General features: G+C 39.2%; 1 protein-coding gene across 3 annotated transcripts in view; it reads left to right on the plus strand.

Moving 5' to 3' along the window:
- The window catches only part of ELF1 (E74 like ETS transcription factor 1), an 88,669-nt gene that overhangs the window by 62,815 nt on the left and 6,325 nt on the right, over window positions 1–19,529 (plus strand). For all 3 annotated transcript variants that reach the window (XM_089511051.1, XM_089511050.1, XM_089511052.1), the window contains exons 3-8: window positions 711–885; window positions 4,168–4,275; window positions 5,825–5,986; window positions 7,335–7,418; window positions 8,228–8,420; window positions 14,416–14,886. In XM_089511051.1, the coding sequence (XP_089367177.1) occupies window positions 711–885; window positions 4,168–4,275; window positions 5,825–5,986; window positions 7,335–7,418; window positions 8,228–8,420; window positions 14,416–14,886 (1,193 nt within the window). The remainder of the gene's footprint in view (window positions 1–710; window positions 886–4,167; window positions 4,276–5,824; window positions 5,987–7,334; window positions 7,419–8,227; window positions 8,421–14,415; window positions 14,887–19,529) is intronic.

A 19,529-nucleotide genomic window follows, 5' to 3' on the forward strand; every position in this document is an offset into this window, starting at 1 on the left:
GTTGTATTATGATATAGTAGTGAACCTTAGTTCCCCAGCTGGACCAGTAAGCATTTCTGGGAGAAGAACAGGACTTTGACACACCCCTAATTAAAACTGATGCTCTGCAAAATGTATTTACAAAGGCCTAAATACAACTGTTAGTCTCAACCACAGTGAAGCCATTGAATCAATATGAATTTCTCTCTAGCTTTTCTTCGCAAACAAAGATTCAGGAAGGACTCATCCCACACTTTCTCCAAGCGCATTGATGACTAAAAAGTCCAATCCAACATAAACAAGTCCGGTTGCAGAAAGCACAGCAGAAAGTCTCCTTGGGTGATGTTTCCGGGTTGTGGTTCTTTCTGCATTGTCATTGAATTTAGTAACTCAGCATTGATGTAATTTCTATTTGTTCTGTTGTAGTGGAAACTAACAGTTGGATTCAGGCTAAGGATGTGTGGCCTTCTAGATATTGTTGGTCTGCAACTTCCAGCATTCCTTATTGCTGCCTGTGCTGGTTAGGGCAGCTGGGAGTTGTGGTTCTATATCTAGAGGACCTCTTAATTCCCACATCTGGGCCAAAGCAACCTATTAATTCTGCTGACAGTCAAGTAGGTGAAAGTCAAATAATGCAGTTGGCAATTTTTGTTGTAATATTTTGTTTAGGTTTGTCCATTAGTCATGGATAAAGTAGTGTTTCTTTTTGTGCCCTGCCCCTTTGTTAACAGCTCGATGATCCATCTATCTTCCCTGCTGTCATTGTGGAGCATGTACCTAGTGCAGATCTCCTCAACAATTACTCGGGTTTATCCTGTGTTACTGAACCCAGTGACATGATAACAGAGAATTCACTGGATGTTGCAGAAGAAGAAATTATAGAAGATGATGACATCACCCTTACAGGTTTGTGAACAGATTTCCATTGGCACTTTAAAGACAGTCTCTCAGTTCAACCATTACACCAAATCATAGTCAAAACTTCCTATCCTACCATTAAATTCCCTCTATATAAAATAGTCCCAACCTTCAAAATGTATCATTACCTATAGTTTGGATTCCAAAGTGGCAAGGTACAATTTTGGCTGTTGCTCTGGCTCAGCAATCCACTACACCATGTTGATGGAATTATATTGTCAAGCTGAGTACTGACAGAACAAAACAAAGTAACCAAGCTTGACAGTGTCATTCTATCAACATGCTGTACTGGATTGTTGAGGCAGAGCAATAGCCAAAATTGTACCTTGCCACTTTGGAATCAGGCAGAATCATAGCTTGCACACCTACTTTAGGCTATTTATTTTTATGGGTTGACAGTTGAGTGTAACTAAGAATTGTATAAACTTTCTTAGCTACAGTTTGGAGTTATAGTAATGATACATTTTGAAAGTTATAACTCTGCCAGCAGAATCTAATGGATTGTGTCTCCAAATTCCACCTTTGTTTCCAAAATGTCACAGACTGCTAGCTTGCTTGCTTTATACTGTTCAATCACTGGGACATCTCATGTATAAGACTGGGAGTTCTTCCAATCCCACAAATATTTGTATATGATAAATGTACTAAAAACAAAATTGAGCTATTAGCTGTTTTGAGTGTTGGACTAGGAGTGGGAAGACCCTGGGCTTCTCTATTTCCACTGCTGTCAGTTACATTACTTGTAAATCCTTAGGTCCTTATGACACTGAGTTGCAAGGCGCTAGGCTGCAGGAAACAAAGCCCAGCATGATTTAATAAACCATGCTGACTCCCCTTCATATTGTTGACTGTTGTAAGAACATCTATTATGGAAAGCATTATTAGCCCATATATGGTTGCTGGTGAAGGGTTACTGACTAGGTCAGGAAGGGTCACTGTAATACTTCAGAGAGCTGCTGCCAGTCACTGTTGATAGCTATAGATTAAATTGCTCCCTTCAGTTCAATACTTTTGAGCCTGTACAGTGTGCCTATGTCATATGCAGGTGCACTTTATGTGGCTTTCAGCTTATGCTGCAAGCCGCTCACCATAAAAGGCAATGGGGCTTGAGCATCTGCAGAATTTCCCTTACGCAGGGGTGTCCGGAACGTATCTCCTGTGTAAGGGAAGGGCACCCCGAATTTGGTATGTTTTGTGATGTGTGAGTGTTGGAAGAAATCTTGCACAGCACAAACTAGAGGCTGTTTTCTGTAATGTTTTTGGAAGCAATTGAGCTGGGGCACATCAATATTTCATTACATGTGTGTGTACATTCCTTCAAGTTACCTGTCACCTTATGACAACCCAGTGAATTTCAGAGAATTTTCTTAAGCAAGGAATACTCAGAGGTCATTTGCTGTTGCCTTCCTCTGAAATATAGCTGCTGATATCCCTTGATGCTTCCCCATCCAAATGTTAACCAGGCCTGATTTGCTTAGTTTCTAAGGGGCTATATTCAGGTGGTGAAAATAATCCAGGATGAATCTGGGTTGAATGCTCTGTTGTTCACATGCAATCTGAATGCATCTGATTTAGGGTGGGTTTTTTTTGGGGGGGGGGGCTGCCAAAAAAACAATGTAACCTGGAATAATCAATACCAGGCTTTTTCTTGAGTTTTTAAAAAGATTTGCATTGTCAGCAGTGTGAATAACTGAAGTGAATAGATTTGGGATAATTCGGGATTGAACTTTGCATGCCTTGAACATGTTTCAAACACATTTGCATCATCAACTTCATCTTTATTCGAGTGCTCGTAAGTGTGAGCAACAGAACTTGCAGAGTTGCACATCGATGTAGTTCCATAGTGTGAGTAGCAAACCCGGAATGTGTGAGTGAGGTCATTCTCATCCTTCCACTTAAAAAAAGACATCTGAATGACACCTGAGATGAGATGGGATTTGGTGTCTTTACTTTACTAGGAATGCTAACATCTTGGAATTGTAGGAAGAAAGTGATTATTTAGTTTTACCAAACATCTGAAGTACAACTTCAATACGTTTGTCCTTCATTTTTAACATGACCTTATGAAATATGGTTGCTAGTTGAGCATACATACAGTACTTTATCTCTTGGAAAAGATGCTCCACAAATCCTTCAAGCTGTTCATTTTGTACAGTATTTTGCAAAATTTCCAAGGAATTTAAAGGAATTGCACTGGCCTGGATGTAAAGAACTGGGAAACTCAATACAGGTTTAAATTTTGGCACAAACCATATCTTGTTTGCTTTGCTTCAGAAGCAGCTTATGGCATGATTTGGTCATGAGCTGTTGAACGAAAAAAATTGCTAAGTCCACTGAGTTATTACAGGTTCATTACATGAGCAACCAGTTCTTTGGAACCCAGTAAGTTTTTATTTCTACAGAATTCCATTTTGTTTTCCTTGTTGTAATTTTGGTTTAGTTTAATATGTTTGTCTTTGTTTAATAACTGTGATTTATAAGATTTGCTTGTTTGTTTGTTACATTTATGTCCCATCTTTCCTCTAAGGAGCTCAAGGCAGTGTATAAGGTACTTCTCCCACTTTTAGTCTTCTCAGCAAGCCTGTGAATTACGTTATGCAGAGAGACAGTAGCTGGCCCATAGACACTGAGAAAGTTTCATGACTGAGTTGCCTTTTAAACCATAGTCTTCCCATTCCCAGTCCACACTCAAAATAGTTGCTACTTTAATTTTGTTTTTAGATGATGCAGCTGTTATCCTCATGCAACATCTTTGATTCTATGTAAAATGGAGCTATAAGTTTCATTTTTAGTTCAGATATTATTATTATTATGTTTATGTTTATTTATTCAAAATGGCTCACATGTTGAAATAGTCACAGAGCATGCATGTGTAACAAACACACTGGCAGGCATAAGCACTTCTAAATCATTTTATTGCTGTTTCCTTACAAAGGTACAAAGGTAAGAGCTTAGTCAGAGATATTGTATTTACACAAAACTTTTAGAACTGAGGATGGTGAAAACAGGAGTGTATAAATGGGAATTAGAATTATTATAGAAGGGAATTTGTGTATTACAGGAGGGGATGAAAACAGATAATTCAAGTACAGGGCCACTGTCACTCTCTTCTTGAGGTTACATGGTAATGTGCTACATTCCCTTAAGTGAAATTAAGCCCAAGTGGAAGAATGTTTTCATGTTATATTGTGTTCTCTGTTTTGTTTTATTTGTAGCAATTCTGTGTCCTCTGTCTATATACTTCCCTATCTCTCCCTCTTTCACTTTCAGTTGAAGCATCCTGCCAGAATGGAGATGAAACTATGCAAACCATTGAAGCTGCTGAGGCCCTTCTCAATATGGATTCCCCTGATCCAGTGTTGGATGAGAAGAGATCCAGTGAGTCAGACCAGAATAAACCTGAACAAATGCGTTGTGTATCATTGTTGTTTAAAAGAAGTATTTAAAATGTTGCACTTTGATTTTTAAAAGCTGGGTTCTGCAGAAGGGGGCATGTTGCAAGAGATGTTGGGTAGATTCTTATGGCAGCTTTTGCCATTATGCTGTAGGACTGAAGAATGAGAAAGAAAATGAGGCTAACCCAAAAGCTCATTCGTGGCACATTCATTTGGTGCAAGTGTGTCACTTTCCTTAAATGCTAAAGGGTTCTTATTTTTTAAATATCAGTTTTCTTAGTAGGACCTCTCCTCTGGTGATGGCTGCAGGTCTTGGAAAAAATAGCATGGTTGTGCCAAAATTACTTTTGAGTTTTATCTCTCTCAGTAGGAAAGGTTTAAACATGCGCTTAACTTCCCATTTATGAGACACCTCCCCAAGTAATATTGGCTGGACATGGTGTTATATGTAACATTGACACAAGTGTCATTCTTTCTGTATTAATATTACAACTTAAATCAGGAGGAGGGGAGTATGGCCTCCAAGTCTAATTCTGAGGCCCCTGAGGAACCCCAACCCACCTCCAACATGTATTTTTTTTAAAAAAAAATCCTTTACTTAGAATAACCCTCATATCCTTGAAAGGGCATACAAACAATTTTGCTATGCTATGGCAAATTATTTTAGGCTCTGGAGAGGATTTTTTTTAACCCAGAAAATAAACCAGAAGTGAGTAAAATGTTTTTTTTTTTTAAAGTTCTAACAAATTAAAAGTTGAGTGGGAAGGAATAAGGAAGGACATCCTTCTCTGAGGACCAGAGGGTGGCATACCTGAACCTGCAGAGTTCATGTAGCTGCACAACCCTGAATTAAACCCTCAGATTTATCTATGATGTTGTTTTTTTTAAAAATCCTAATATGTTAATATTAATCAGTAATTTCATTAAATGTAGATGTAACTGAGAGCCAGCATGGTGTAAGGGTTTGAGTGTTTGACTATGACTCTGGAGACCAGGGTTCAAATCCCTACTCAGCCATGGATACTCACTAGGTGACCCTGGATAGGTCAAACTCTCTCAGCCACAGGGGGAGGCAAACAAAAACCCCTCTGAACAAATGGTTCCAAGAAAACCCCATGATAGGATCCCAGTAGTGTTGCCATAAATCAGAAACGACAAGGGCACACAACAACAACAAGATTTATCTACACTTCATTTTTTATTGTTGTCTTTTTGTTTGTTAATACTGGGAAGATATATTCAATCATATATGTGTATTCCACTCTTTTGCTAGGATAGCGCACAGTCAGCAAGTTTGCAACAGTAGTATTTAGTCAAAAGAAACAGTAACCTAAATTAACTAGCTCCCAAATAGCACAGGTATTGGGATACTGTAATATTTATCTTTTATTCATTAATGAGTTAAATTATTCTGTTTCAGCAGACTGACTATTGAACTGAGTCCATACAAATTGGTAGCTTTTTGTACCATTTTATAGAAGCAATTCAAGAATCATTAGAATATTTACTAATTTCTTTGTTGTTTTCTGAAGCACACATATTTGAAGCTGAGGATGAAATTGATATTGGTCCAATTACTCATGTGTCAGTTACACTTGATGGGATCCCAGAAGTAGTAGAGGTTCAACAAATCCAAGACACATTTGCTGAATCACAAAGCACTGTAGCACTTGAGCAACCAAAGAAGAGAAAAGGTAAGAGGATATGAATGTGTTAGCCTCCTACATTTGTAGTTTCTTAATGAGTGTATAGATTTGATATCTAGTATTTAGTATGTATTGTCCATCAATTACTGCAAATTGCCAAAGACGAAAATATTATAGAGAACATTAACCAAACTGTACTTGTGCAGACTTTTTAACTAGATGATTCATGGCATACAGAAGCCTGTTAGATCCATTTAAGTCTTTCTGAAAGTTAAGTAATTTTTTAAAATGTGGACATCACTGAAAACTCCATACTTCTGGTTGAGTTCCCTGCAGCTGTTGTAAAGTTTTAAAAGCCCACTGTGCTGCACATTTACTCTAAAAGAGTGCAGCAGGCTTGCCAGTATTGAAGATAGTGTACCAGACTGAAAATGATGATTAGGGAAGTGCAAATGCAAAATGAAAGGCTTTGAAATTACATGCCAGCTGTGTGAAACCCTGACTACAGATAATCATTTTAACAATCACAGTACTTTAAAGTTAGAAGACAGTCAATACTTTAAACTAGTATTAGCCATAGTAATAGTTAGCATTTGTATTGTATGCTATCTAAGTAAACTTTACATAAACCCTATGAAATACAGTCAGCTCTCAATATCCACTGTGGTTTGGTTCCAGAACCACACCACCCCCATGGACTCCAAATCCCTGGATGCTTAAGTCCCATTATATACAGTGGCATAGTAAAATGGTGTCCCTTATATAAAATTTAAAAATCAAGGTTTGCTGTTTTGAATTCTTTAAAAATATTTTTTCAACCTATGGATAGTTGAATCCAAGGATACAGAATTTGTAAATATGGAGGGCAGATTGTAGTTCATATCTGGGTCTATTGGGTGAGTGGGTGGAAGACCATAGTAATTTGCCTGAAGCCATGTTATGAGTTAATTGTTGGCATGAAATTTGAACTAGATATTTCCCAACTTTTGGTTTACATTACAACAGTAAGATATCTTAGGTCCCAAACACTCTGCAGAAATAATAATCCAGTTTGAGACTGGTTTAACTGCCCTGGCTCAGTACTAGGGAATCCTGGGAACTGTAATTTTGTGAGACATTTAGCTTTCTCTGTCAGAGAGCTATGGTACCATTATAAACTACATTTCCCAGGATTCCCTAGCACTGAGCCAAGACAATTAAAGCGGTCTCAAACTGGATTATTTCTGCAGTGTGTTTTGGAGTAAAAAGCAGGTTAAAATACTTCAATTTTTAAAAAAAGTCAGTATTAATAAACATCAAGGTTGTTTGTGAGGTGGTGAATAAACCATTGAAGAACAAAACCTCAGATGCTTTTCATTCTATCACATGGCTATTCATGTTTGTTTTTTTCTTCCAGGGAAGAAACCTAAAGTTCCACGCCCAGAGTCACCTACTCTGACTCCAAACATAACACTGAAAAAGAAAAACAAAGATGGGAAGGGTAAGTCTGGGCAATGTAAACTAGGGAGCTGAATGTATTACAACTGGATAGTGCAGAGTTAAACACAACAGCTGATAATAGATTTTCCTGCTTCATTAGGTTTGCTGTATTCTGATCATGGTGACTGAGAGGAAAGAAAAGAAATTTCCCTGACCTTTCACTGGTAGTGAATTTGCCATACATAGTGATATTAGGGAAACTACACCCACTTTATTTCCTGATAACTGCTTTTCTCCTACTGCAGTAGAGTAATATGTTTTTAGTGCTTTCTTGTACTTTGTGGTATTTAAGATACAGAGTATGCTTCCAACACAGAGCATCAACCCCCACACCACTGCCAGCCCATGTCAAACAGTACTTGACTGAAACTAGCATTACAACAGTAAAATACAGACCTTCCTGTAGATGTGTTTGCTATTTAGTGAGAATCAAAGGGAATTCAAACATTACAGTCTATGTCCAAATGCTGCTAAAATAGTTCTGCCTTCACACAATGGCTATATTGATTTTACATTACTTATGACATAGATTATTGTGACCACTTGGTATTCTCTACATAGCACTAGTGACAATCAGAAATCTGTGGCACTTGCATGTAGACTATGGATAGTATTAATGTGATTCATGTAGCAAGGGGTCTTACAAATCTGATGATCTTCAGTTAGAGCCAAACCCCAGGAAAGAGTTGATTTCAGATTTTTGTCTTATATGGGTGGGTGGGGGGGGAGAGTTTGGAAGTCCTTGTAAAAATCTGGATTTTTGTGTGTGGTATGTCAATTTTTGAAAAGCTTGCCATCTCTTTGTTTCAGGAAACACAATTTATCTTTGGGAGTTTTTACTAGCACTGCTTCAGGACAAAGCTACCTGTCCTAAATACATTAAATGGACTCAAAGAGAGAAAGGCATTTTTAAGTTGGTAGACTCCAAGGCGGTGTCAAGACTATGGGGAAAGCACAAAAACAAGCCTGATATGAATTATGAAACAATGGGCAGAGCTCTCAGGTATGTATACCTGAGAGAATATTGATATTTTCCTAACTATAAATGTGATTCATTAGACTGGAAACCTTGGCTGCATTCGCACTTGAGAAATAATCTGGTTTGATCCTACTTTAACTGCTGGCTCATTGCTGTGGAATTCTGGGATTTGTAGTTTTGTGACACTTTGGGCTGGAGCAAATGGACAAGGGGAAAAAAACAGCTTGATACTGGTTTTCCCCAAACCAATTTGAAACCCTGTTGTCCACATGATCAGCTCCCAAGGTGGCCTGAACACTCAAGGGAAGTCTGTACCACACTACATCAAGCCACAGGTCTCAGCTATTTTCCCCCCGTCTCTCCCACAGTGCACGCAAACCATTGCATGAATACCACCACCACACATGTCTTAGATCCTTGTCCTTCTTGGCTTAATAAACAGGCCAGAGAGGAACTGACTGAGTGGGTTAAAAGCACTGGTAGTCAGTGCCTTCCTTCATCAAGGCAGCATTCCACTTTGCCCAAAAGAGGCAGTTGTGAGACTGTTTTTGAAAAAGCCATCACTGAATCCCATTATAATGAATAATTATCAACCGGTGTCCCAACATCCATTTTGGGACAAGATACTGGAATGTGTGGTGGCTTCCCATCTTCAGGAGTTTCTGGATGAAACAGATGGTCTAGATCCATTTCAATCTGGTTTCAGGCCTGAGTATGGAACAGAGACCACCTTCAGCGCTTTAGTCGATGACCTGTGCAGGGAACTGGATGGGGGAGTGTGCCTCTGTTAGTTCTGGTGAACCTCTAAGTGGCTTTTGATACTATCAGCCATGATATCCTTCTGGGCCACCTCACTGGCATGGGACTTGGAGGTAACGTTTTATAGTTGCTCCATTTCTTCCTAGAGAGGTAAACCCAGAAGATGCTGCTGGGGGATATATTTAACATATACATGAAACCGCTGGGAGAGGTTGTCTGGAGTTTTGAGGTGCAGTGCCATCAATATGCAGATGTCACTCAACTCTATTACCACTTTCCACCTCAGTCCATGGAGGCTGTCCTGGTCCTAAACCAGTGTCCGTCATCAGTAATGGACTGGATGAGGGCAAACAAATTGAAACTTAATCCAGACAAATAGAGGGGCTCCTGGTCAGTTTAAAGGCAGATCAGGAAATAGGGATACAGCCTGTGTTAGAGGGGATCACACCCACCCACCCCCTGAAGATACAGCTTCACAGTTTGGGGGTACTCTTGGACTCGGCTTTGAACCTGGAGGCCCAAGTCTCTGCAATGACCAGGAGTGCTTTTGCACATTTAAAACCTGTGAGCCAGCTGTGCCATTTCCTTGAGACACCAGACCAGACCTCAGTGGTGCATGCGTTAGTTACATCCCTTTTGAACTCCTGTCATGCACTCTACTTGGAGCCGCCTTTAAAGAGTGTTCAGGAAATTCATCTATTCCTAAGAGCTACAGCCCGGCTGTTAACTGGGTCAGGTTACAGAAACGACACAATGCTCCTGTTGAAACAGCTTCACTGGCTACCCGTTTGTTTCTGGGCACAATTCAAAGTGCTGCTTATGGCCTATAAAGCCCTATATGGCTCATGTCCAGGCTATTTGGAAGACTGTATCTCCCTGTATGAACCAGCCCGGGCTCCAAGATCTTCAGGAGAGACTTCTCTCATTCCCACCACCATCGCAAGTATGATTGGTGGGGGCACAAGAGAGGGCCTTCTTGGTGGTTGCCCCTAGACTCCCTTCCCAGGGAGACCAGAATAGCCCCCTCATTTGCCGGCAGGCTAAGCCCTTTCCTTTCAGATAGACATTTAAAACAGAAAGATTTTAAAGAACACCCTGGGGTGTTGTATTGTTTTAAAGTGTATGATAAAGTGCTTTTATCTTTTTAAATTGTATTCTGTTTTTAAACAATTAATCTGATTTAACATTGTAATAATTCAATTCCATTTTAACTTTCACTTTTGTAAGTTTTTACTGTGTTTTTATACTTTAAGCTGTTTTGAGTTCCAATTTTGGGAGGAAAGTGGAAATAGCAACAACAAACTCCCTTTTCCTACCCAGCTACCATCATATGACCGATAGTATGCCTGAATACACAGTCACATGCAGCATCTGTACAGTGCATTGGTGTGCTCAGTGACACATTGGCAAAGCACAATTATGGAGGCCCTCCATACGGGCTCACTTTCCTTTGCTTCTCTTCATCCCATCCCCCCCCCCCCCCCCCCCCCCCCGGTTGGATTGTCTAGTTTGTGTATTTTGTAATTACATCCATTGCATTATTGGCAACCTGTTGTGGTTCTTGTACTTTCATGTTTTTGCTTTTCTGGATTCCTGCATTCAGCTGCTTAGATGCCAGTGTAGTGATGCACATTTTTCATGGTAAGCTACAGTATTGAGCTTCTTTTTGCTTCATTTTTTTGCCCTGGAGCACAGTTTTTGTCAATTTCCACCTGCTTTTGCCTTGTACATCGTCTAAACTGTGTGGCTTCAAAGTGGTTTAAAGCCACGTTATTTGGCCAGTGCTATCAGAGAGTTTTGGTGCCTCAACAAACTATGACTCTCAGAATTCTATAGCATTGAGCCATGGCAGTTAAAGTGGGATCAAACCAGATTATGTCTGTAGTGCAGATGCAGCCCTTGTGAGCTAATATAGGAACTATATCTCTGCTGCTAATGAAATGCCTTCAATAGATATCAAATAAACATAATTTCAAAATGAATGTTACAATTTTGAGACACAGTCTTCAATCCAATTGCTAGCCTAAACTAAATTAGCCCTATTGAATTGATGGGATGAGAGCCAGCATGGTGTAGTGGTTTGAATATGAATCTGGAGACCAGAGTTCAACTCCCTGCTGAGCCATGGAAACCCACTGGGTGACCTTGGGCAAATCCCACTCTCTCAGCCTCATGAGAAGGCAATGGCAAACCTCCTCTGAACAAATCTGGCTGGGAAAACACCGTGATAGGTTCACATTAGGGTCGACATGAGTCGGAAACAACTTGAAGGCACACAGTAACAACAACAAAATAGTGTTCAATTACCATTCAGAAATGGACTCAGTGGAACTATACTAGTTAGAATTAGCAATTGGATTTAAGATACGGTATTTGTAATGATTTATAACCTTTGTTCAGTGGAAATTTTTGCTCCCTGTGTCTTTTACAGTTTTATTCAACATGAGTTCTGGATCAATTTAAAAGGTAAAAATCACTAGTTGACTCCACTAGTTTCTTTTCAGTGACAGCCAAAAGCTATTTTCCAAAGTCTTTTAATGAGATTTTATTTCCAAATTATCTAATTTTATGCTGCTTTTATCTTCTTTACATAAATTTTGTTGTGTGCCTTCAGTCGTTTCTGATTTACAGTGACCCTAAGGCAGACCTATCACAGGGTTTTCTGAGACTGGGAATGTCTGATGTGCCCAAGGTCACCCAGTGGGTTTTCATAGTCAAACAGGGATTCAACTCCAATCTCCAACACTCAAACCACTATGCCAGGCTGGCTCCATAAATTTGTATCATTTTAAAATTTTGTAATGGTTGTTGTTGTAGATTTGATCAAAATGCACTGGAAAACATATTTGGAGAGCAAGATTTAAATATTATGAATATGTAAGTAAATAAGTAACTAAATAATACTGTCTGTACTTTTAAAATCAATCCTGGTGGCGCAGTGGGTAAATGCCTGTACTGCAGCCATTCACTCAAAACCACAAGGTTGTGAGTTCAAGACCAGCAAAAGGGCCCAAGCTCGACTCAGGCTTGCATCCTTCCGAGGTCGCTAAAATGAGTACCCAGACTATTGGGGGCAAATTAGCTTACTTGCTAATTAGCTTACTTGCTGTTCACCGCTATGATCTTTGGAATAGCGGTATATAAATAAAACAAATTATTATTATTATTATCTCACAATTCAGATAAATTGCATTTCGGAAAGGTGGTATAAAAACTGGAGAGACATGTTTACTACACCTCTTGCCTTCTTGTACTAAGTTATCCAAACCCATGTAATAATTTACATTTAGCATTTTAAACCTTTTCTCATCCCCATGTCTTCTTCAGTAGGTATATCACAAGAGCCAGCATGGTGTAATGATTTGAGGGTTGGACTAGGACTCTGGGAGACCAGCATTCGAAGCCCCATTCAGCCATGGAAACCCACTGAGTGACCGTGGCCAAGTCACATTGTCTCGCCATTAGAGAACTGCAATGGCAAACCTCCTCTGAGCAATTCTTTCCAAGAAAACCCGATGATAGGTCATTCCATAAGTTGGAGATGACTTGAAGGCACACAACAACCATAAAAACTACAAGTATATCACATATACTGATAGTAGACTTAGGTGTTGAGTTATGATGGCTGTGCAGCCAAAACAGGACCTTTGAGCAACAGGAGAGAGGTGTCAGCAGAAGAACCTCAAGGTTTGCAAAAATACAAACCATTAAGAGAAAACCCCTAAAAAAGCATGACATAAAATAGTCCAACAATGAGTGAGCCTACTCAGTAGGCCAGCAGTAGAGGCTGTCTGTATTATGAATGGAGGAACCTGAAAAGCAAGAGAGGGGGACTGGAATAAAGTACAGTCTACCTGGAAAGAGGACATGGCTAACTAGCTGGAACACTCAATAGGGAGCATTCCAAGCAGCAATATTTTTAGCAAGTCCCACTTGTTTCCATTATACAGTAGTTAACATTAATAATATGATCTGGTCTGTTGAATTAATTAAGGCAAGAAACATGCTTCACCCAGGTGATTATGGAATATTGACAAACAAAGATCTTTATATATTTGTTTGCTGGCCAGAGCTCTATGGTTGGTTTCCCACAATAAACTTTGCCAGACATTGAAACATGAAGTGACTGTTCTGATCCAAGGTTCTGAATATTTAGTAAATTTTATGTTTGCACTTTTGACAGCACTGAGAAACATTTAAATTTTTTAAAAGCATTAAAAAACATTTTAAAAAGCAGTGGTGTGAAATAAAATCTAAAATCTGATTGTTTGGCTGGATGATTGGCACAAGAATAGCTAGCACTAGAGTTGGCCAAGGCTAACAATCTTCCATTCTCGGCATCAAAAATCGACTAGTGTACAGTGAGAGTCTTGGGAACATAACTATGTTTGGAGGCTCAGTAAAGGTGCATGAGTCCTTTTCTGTATTAACGTTGAAAGCATTACCTCCAATGTATTTTGGACAATATGAATTGTTTCCAAAAGGCTCTACAGTCATTGGGGGTTTCATAAAATCGAAGTAAGCAAAGGAATTCTAACTGATTTTCCTTGTTTTTTGCACCCTCTTATACACTCACCATGATATACTATGGTATACCATGGTGTACCACCACGGCTATGCCAGTATGGCATAGTGGTTTGAGTGTTGGACTACAACTCTGGAAACCAGAGTTCAGTTTCCAGCTCAGGCATAAAACCCACTGGGTGACCTTGGGCAAGTCACATGCTCTCAGCCTCAGGGGAAGGCAATAGCAAATTGCCTCTGAACACATAGTGCCAAGAAAACCCAATGATAGCCTTAACATCATCATCAGGCAGAAATGACTTGAAGGCATACGCCACCACATACACCTACACTAATTACTGTAGGAAGGTGGTGGACCTTTTGGCATAGTATAATGTCACCATTTTCAAGAGAAAGGGAGAATCTATAAAAAGCACTATTTCAATCATTCTTCTATTCATGGAAGTTTCCACTGGAACAAAAAAGCCTTCCATGAGTGGAGAGAGGGATTTGGGTTTAACCCAGTCTCATTGGCTGCTTATATAACTTCAATAAAATACGGAAAGTAATGTATCAAGGAAATTACTTAAACATTCATTTTTTCAAAAATGGTATAAATAGCAGTAATTGTATTATTTTAATTATTCTTTAAAAAGTTGTTTTAATATTGACTTTAAAGAAGTTATTTGGATATGGTTTATTCTTTACCCTTATGTATTTATTTTGTAACCAGTAGAGTATTTTCTTGTTCTAACAGATATTATTACCAAAGAGGCATTCTGGCCAAAGTAGAGGGACAACGTTTGGTGTATCAGTTTAAAGAAATGCCAAAAGACCTAATCTACATAGATGATGATGATCCAAGTTCCAGTACAGACTCCCCTGATGCATCTTTACTTTCAGCACCTACGGCTAATAGAAACCAAATGGGTAGGTCAAAAGGATCTACAAACACAGGGCCAAGAGGAGGATCTACTGCTGTTGTAAAGATCCCACTCAACTCTAAGTCTACCAGACCTAAGCAGCCCCTGGAAACTGCACAACAGCAATTGCCTGCCATGGCATCAGAAGCCTTGAGGACGATGCAGCCTACTCAGCAATTACATCCAACTCAACTTTATCGGACAGTGCACTTAATGCAGCCAGTACAATCCATTCCAGAAGGACATACAACTGTAACCAGTACCATGCTGGATGAGAAATCAAATCCTTCTGTTCAAAACATAAGGTAAGAATGTCAAAGGAAGTCTTGATTTACAAGCAGAATAACAAGAATTTGATGGTGCTTCTGACACCTTAAATATCTGGTCACCTGAAGGGGAAATGTCAAGTAAAAAATCATTATCCTGTTTTAAGTAAGACCCATCACTAGCAAAAAAATTGTACCCATCTCAATTCTAGTGCTTTTGGAAAACATGATATACAACTTTGCTGTTTCAGGGAAAAACCAGTTTTTCTGTTATTTTGTAATGTGGGATCAGTGTGGCATCAGGAAGTGGGATAGTTGGAGGAAGGGGGTAATACAGATTGGTGAGTGGCATCCTCCATTTTGCCATTTTTTGTTCTGTCACAGTGGACTCCTGCTGTGTGTACATGCACCTTAATAAGAACTTTATTCAAGATTCAATTTGAAAGTTTGTTTCTGTCTCATATCAAAGCCCAAGAGTTGCTTTCCTTGCTTCTGAAAAGTTCTGGTCATTGGAAGCACTTGGAAACCGGGGAGGGGGGGAGTGCAGTGTGTATGTGAACATGCAGTGCCAACCACACATCACACTGAGAAGAAGCTTGTTCAGTAGTCACCAATCTGAATTCAGTTAATGATTTGGGAAGGGGATAAGGAAGTGAGTGAAGAAACATTTTATTTTTTTCTTTCTCCCAGTTCTTTCTCCCTATAAAGCCCTACACAGCTTAGGTCCAGACTATTTGAGACACCGTATCTCCCCATACAAACCATCAAGAGCCCTAAGATCCTCCAGAGAAGGCTTTTCTCGGTCCCACCACCATCCCAGGCTCACCTGGTGGGGACACAAGAGAGAGCTTTCTCAGTGGTGCTCCTGTGGAACTCCCTTCCACAGGAGGCTAGACTGGCTCTCTCCCTGCTGGCATTTCGGCAGCAAGCAAAGACATTTTTGTTCAAGCAAGCTTGTTAAAGCAAGGCCTGGTTTTATTGGGGATTGGGGGGTTGGTTTAGATTATTTTAACCTTGCATGTTTTAAATTTTGTATGATGTATTTTAAAAAAATACACTTTAATTGTTTTTAAAGTGTTGTTTTAGTGTGTGTATGTGTATAATATTTTGTGAGGCGCCTCGTGTCCTCACTTGGGAGAAAGGTGGGATAAAAGTAAAATAAATAAATTAAATAGGTGGGGGGAGCCATCCCAAGAGAGTGCAAGGTGGATGGTAAGATTGACAGAGGAAGAAGAAAGGCTGTTGGTTGATAGGTTCATGTATGCTGGGAATGGGGGAAAGTATATGGGAAGAAACACCCTTTTGTACCCATTTGAATTCTGCCAGGGAAGTGTGTGGCTATCAGACAATTTGAGTCCAATTTTTTAGGCAGTAAAATTTGGACAAAATACTGTGTGCTTGATCTGGATTATTTTGCTGGTGTTGATTCAGCCAGAGGCTTCACATTACTCTCATGGTTAGTCATCCAATGAGAGGGAATTATTTCTCTTTTGTGGTGTATTTTTAATCTTAGTGAGAGAGGATCTAAAGAGGCTGGATCACAATAGATGTACTGTTGGACTGTGGTAGTGTTGTAAGAGGAGGTGCTAATATTCTACATCTCGGGCCAGTGTGTGTACACATGCATGCAAGAATATGAAAACAACTGAGGAAAATGAATTGATCTCAACCCTCTAATTACTTGTTTTAAATCTTTACATGATAAAAATAAATATTGAATTGCCCACATAATCTTATTTCTTAATGAATTACGCTCGTCCCTCCATATTTGTGGATTTGATTTTTGCAGATTTTATTATTCACGGATTTGATTAATATGTTATCTCTGGGAATATCTAGGACCTCCAGCGCAACTCTGTGGTCAAACTTTAACTAAACGTTGCACTGAAAGGCCTAACGATTCCTAGATAGAATACTCTACTAGGCCTTTGTAGCTCCTCCAGTGCAGTTCTACCGTCAGTGTTTGGCAGATGTTGACCATAGAGTTGCACTGGAGGACCCAGAGATTCCTAGAGAGGTGTCCTCTCAGGTAAAAACATAGTGCTTTTGTTGTTTGCAGTTTTTCCAAATTCACGGGGGTCTTGTGCCCCTAACCACAGCAAATATGGAGGGACATGTGTATAATGATTTTATTCTTATATGTGATGATAAATCGATTAGTATTGTAGATTTTTAGAGAACTCTGCATGTTGAACATAAGATGACTTGAAGTCTTTTGGGTAATGCAAAGTAAATATTCCAGTCGTTTTAAAATAATTCAGTAGGTGAATAATTCAGTTACTCAATGGTTAGTTAATATGACACTAAATCAGTCCTGTGCCACCTGGGCTCCGTGAAACATGAAAGTAGCTCATGGCACATAATTATGACCTGACAGGTACTTGACAGCTACCATATTTGCTGTTACAGGCAAATGGCATATTTATAGAGCTCCCAGCAAGCCATGGGTGTGAAAGATTGCAAATGGTATAGATACTGCTAAATTTCATGGGTGGTTAATGTGTTTCATGGAATATTTCTTTATTTTTAAAAAACGTATTAAGCAGGGCAGCATACACAGTGTTACAAAAATACTCTCTCTGTGTGTGTGTCCATGTGCACACGCATGTGCCTTCAAATCAGCTGTAAACGTATGGTAATCCTCATGAATTTAATAGGGTTTTCTTGGGCAAAGAATACTGAGAGGTGGTTTTTCCATTTCCTTCCTCTGAAATATAACCTACAGCACTTGATATTGGTTGGCAGTCTCCCATCCAAGGATTAACCAGGGCTGACCCTTCTTAGCTTCCAAGATCAGGTATTCAGGGTATTTAGGTAGCAGGATAAAATGAAGTACCAGCATTAAAATTACAAAATCAGTGGCTATGAATGGATTGAAGTAACCAACAAACCAATCTGTTTAAATACAGGCACACACACACACACACACACTTTACATGCCTAGGCAAGAAATCATGTTTTGATGAGGCACCAAATGTTTTGAAGAGGCACCATGCCAATCATGCCTCCCTTGGAAGGGAGTTCCACAGTCAGAACCCTGCCCTGGACTTTCACTGAATGAACCTGAATGTCCAAGGTCTTGAAAGAGATAAATATAATTTCTCTCCATTTTGAGTGAGAGAATAAAGTTCCTGCTAAATATGTTTATTCCTGTTCTTTTCCTTTTATAAATCTGATCATTTTCTCCTTTAGTTATCCTTTATTAAAATGTCTACAGTGAGCCCGTGCCATATGTGGGTTCGCCATACAATGACTTAAAGTCACGCGGATGGTGAGCCCTAGTAAGGTGAATGGGCTCATTTTCATTTAACCTTCTGGTCATTTCTGTGGAACTTTAGTTTTATTATTATTATTTATGCTTGCACTTTACTGATTATTCAGTGGGAGTGGAAGGAAGATGCATCAGTTATTATCATCACAGCAAGGTGCTATGCATAATACAGTGGCTTTCATTTCAGTGGCTGAAAGTGACTGTAAATCCAACACTTGCTCTCCTTGCCCATTGGTAAGGAGGGACAAAATGAGAAGAATTCTTTATTCCTTCATAGAGATGGATCACAACATGGATCCATTCGATTACTCAGCACACTTGGTAAAGGCAACTATATGTGGGAAATGACTCTCTTTACAAAGACTACATTTGAGATGACCTTGGCTGATGGTCAATGGTATTGGGTCCCTGGTGGCTTTTTCATGCATCCAGATCATTAATAGATGTTGCTTGTTAAATGTGTGCCTGTAAGCAGGCTCTTAGAGGGGCTGATATTGCACTTCTTAGTGAAATTGGTGTCTGCGAGGGATTTGTCAATTAACTACTTTTATAAAGTAATTTTTGGATTGTAATTGGGCAACAGAAATATCCTAATTATTAAAATATTATAACAAAAGTTTATTTCAACTTAAAATTAACTACCACGAATATTAACACATAGTCTCCCATCTATTTATTGTCCATTTGGTGCTAATATTATGGATAAGAACTGAATGAACAGAAATATTATTGGTACAGTCAGCGCCCAACATTTGCTGGTTTCCATTTCACAGATTTCATGAATTTGATTGATAGATTCTCTCTAGGAATCTCTAGGTCCTCCAGAATGATTTTGGGGTCAACTTCTGGTGGAAATTGATCATAGAGTTGAGCTGGAGGACTTAGAAATTTCTAGAGAAATGTTCTCTCAGTTAAAAACAGTAACATTTACTATTTTAATTTATACTTATTTATATTTGTGGGTTTTTCCCCACCTCCGCATCTAACCCCTGCAAGTGTGGGGGGCCAACTGTATTTGCTTGAATGCAAGCTGACTCCATACACTATCTTTTCAAATTTTGAACCAAAGGCCCCATTCCTCTTGGTTTTCACTCATTTGACTACAGTGTTTCCAATGCAACATGAATCGTGCCTGAATTCATAGCCGAAGCAAATGTGATGGCTTCACCTGTATTGTTCCCCTTGCATGCTATCTTTCTCCTGTTGAGAAAATAGCAACACAATTTTTAAGTAATTGATTTATTTATTGTCTGTCTTCAGAATGCATTTTTCCAGCCTGTAGTTCTGACGTGGCTGTGGTATGTGGCATATCCTGAGATATCTATATTTGTTCAAGCAGGACTTTTGTGGTGAAGATTTCGCTTAATGGGAATGTTGCTTTGTATCGTTTTAAAAAAAAAACCCTTTAGAT

Source organism: Sceloporus occidentalis, unplaced genomic scaffold (assembly GCF_023333645.1).
Source record: "Sceloporus occidentalis isolate IW3139 unplaced genomic scaffold, rSceOcc1.0.p SCAF_2, whole genome shotgun sequence".
Classification (NCBI taxonomy): Eukaryota; Metazoa; Chordata; class Lepidosauria; order Squamata; family Phrynosomatidae; genus Sceloporus; species Sceloporus occidentalis.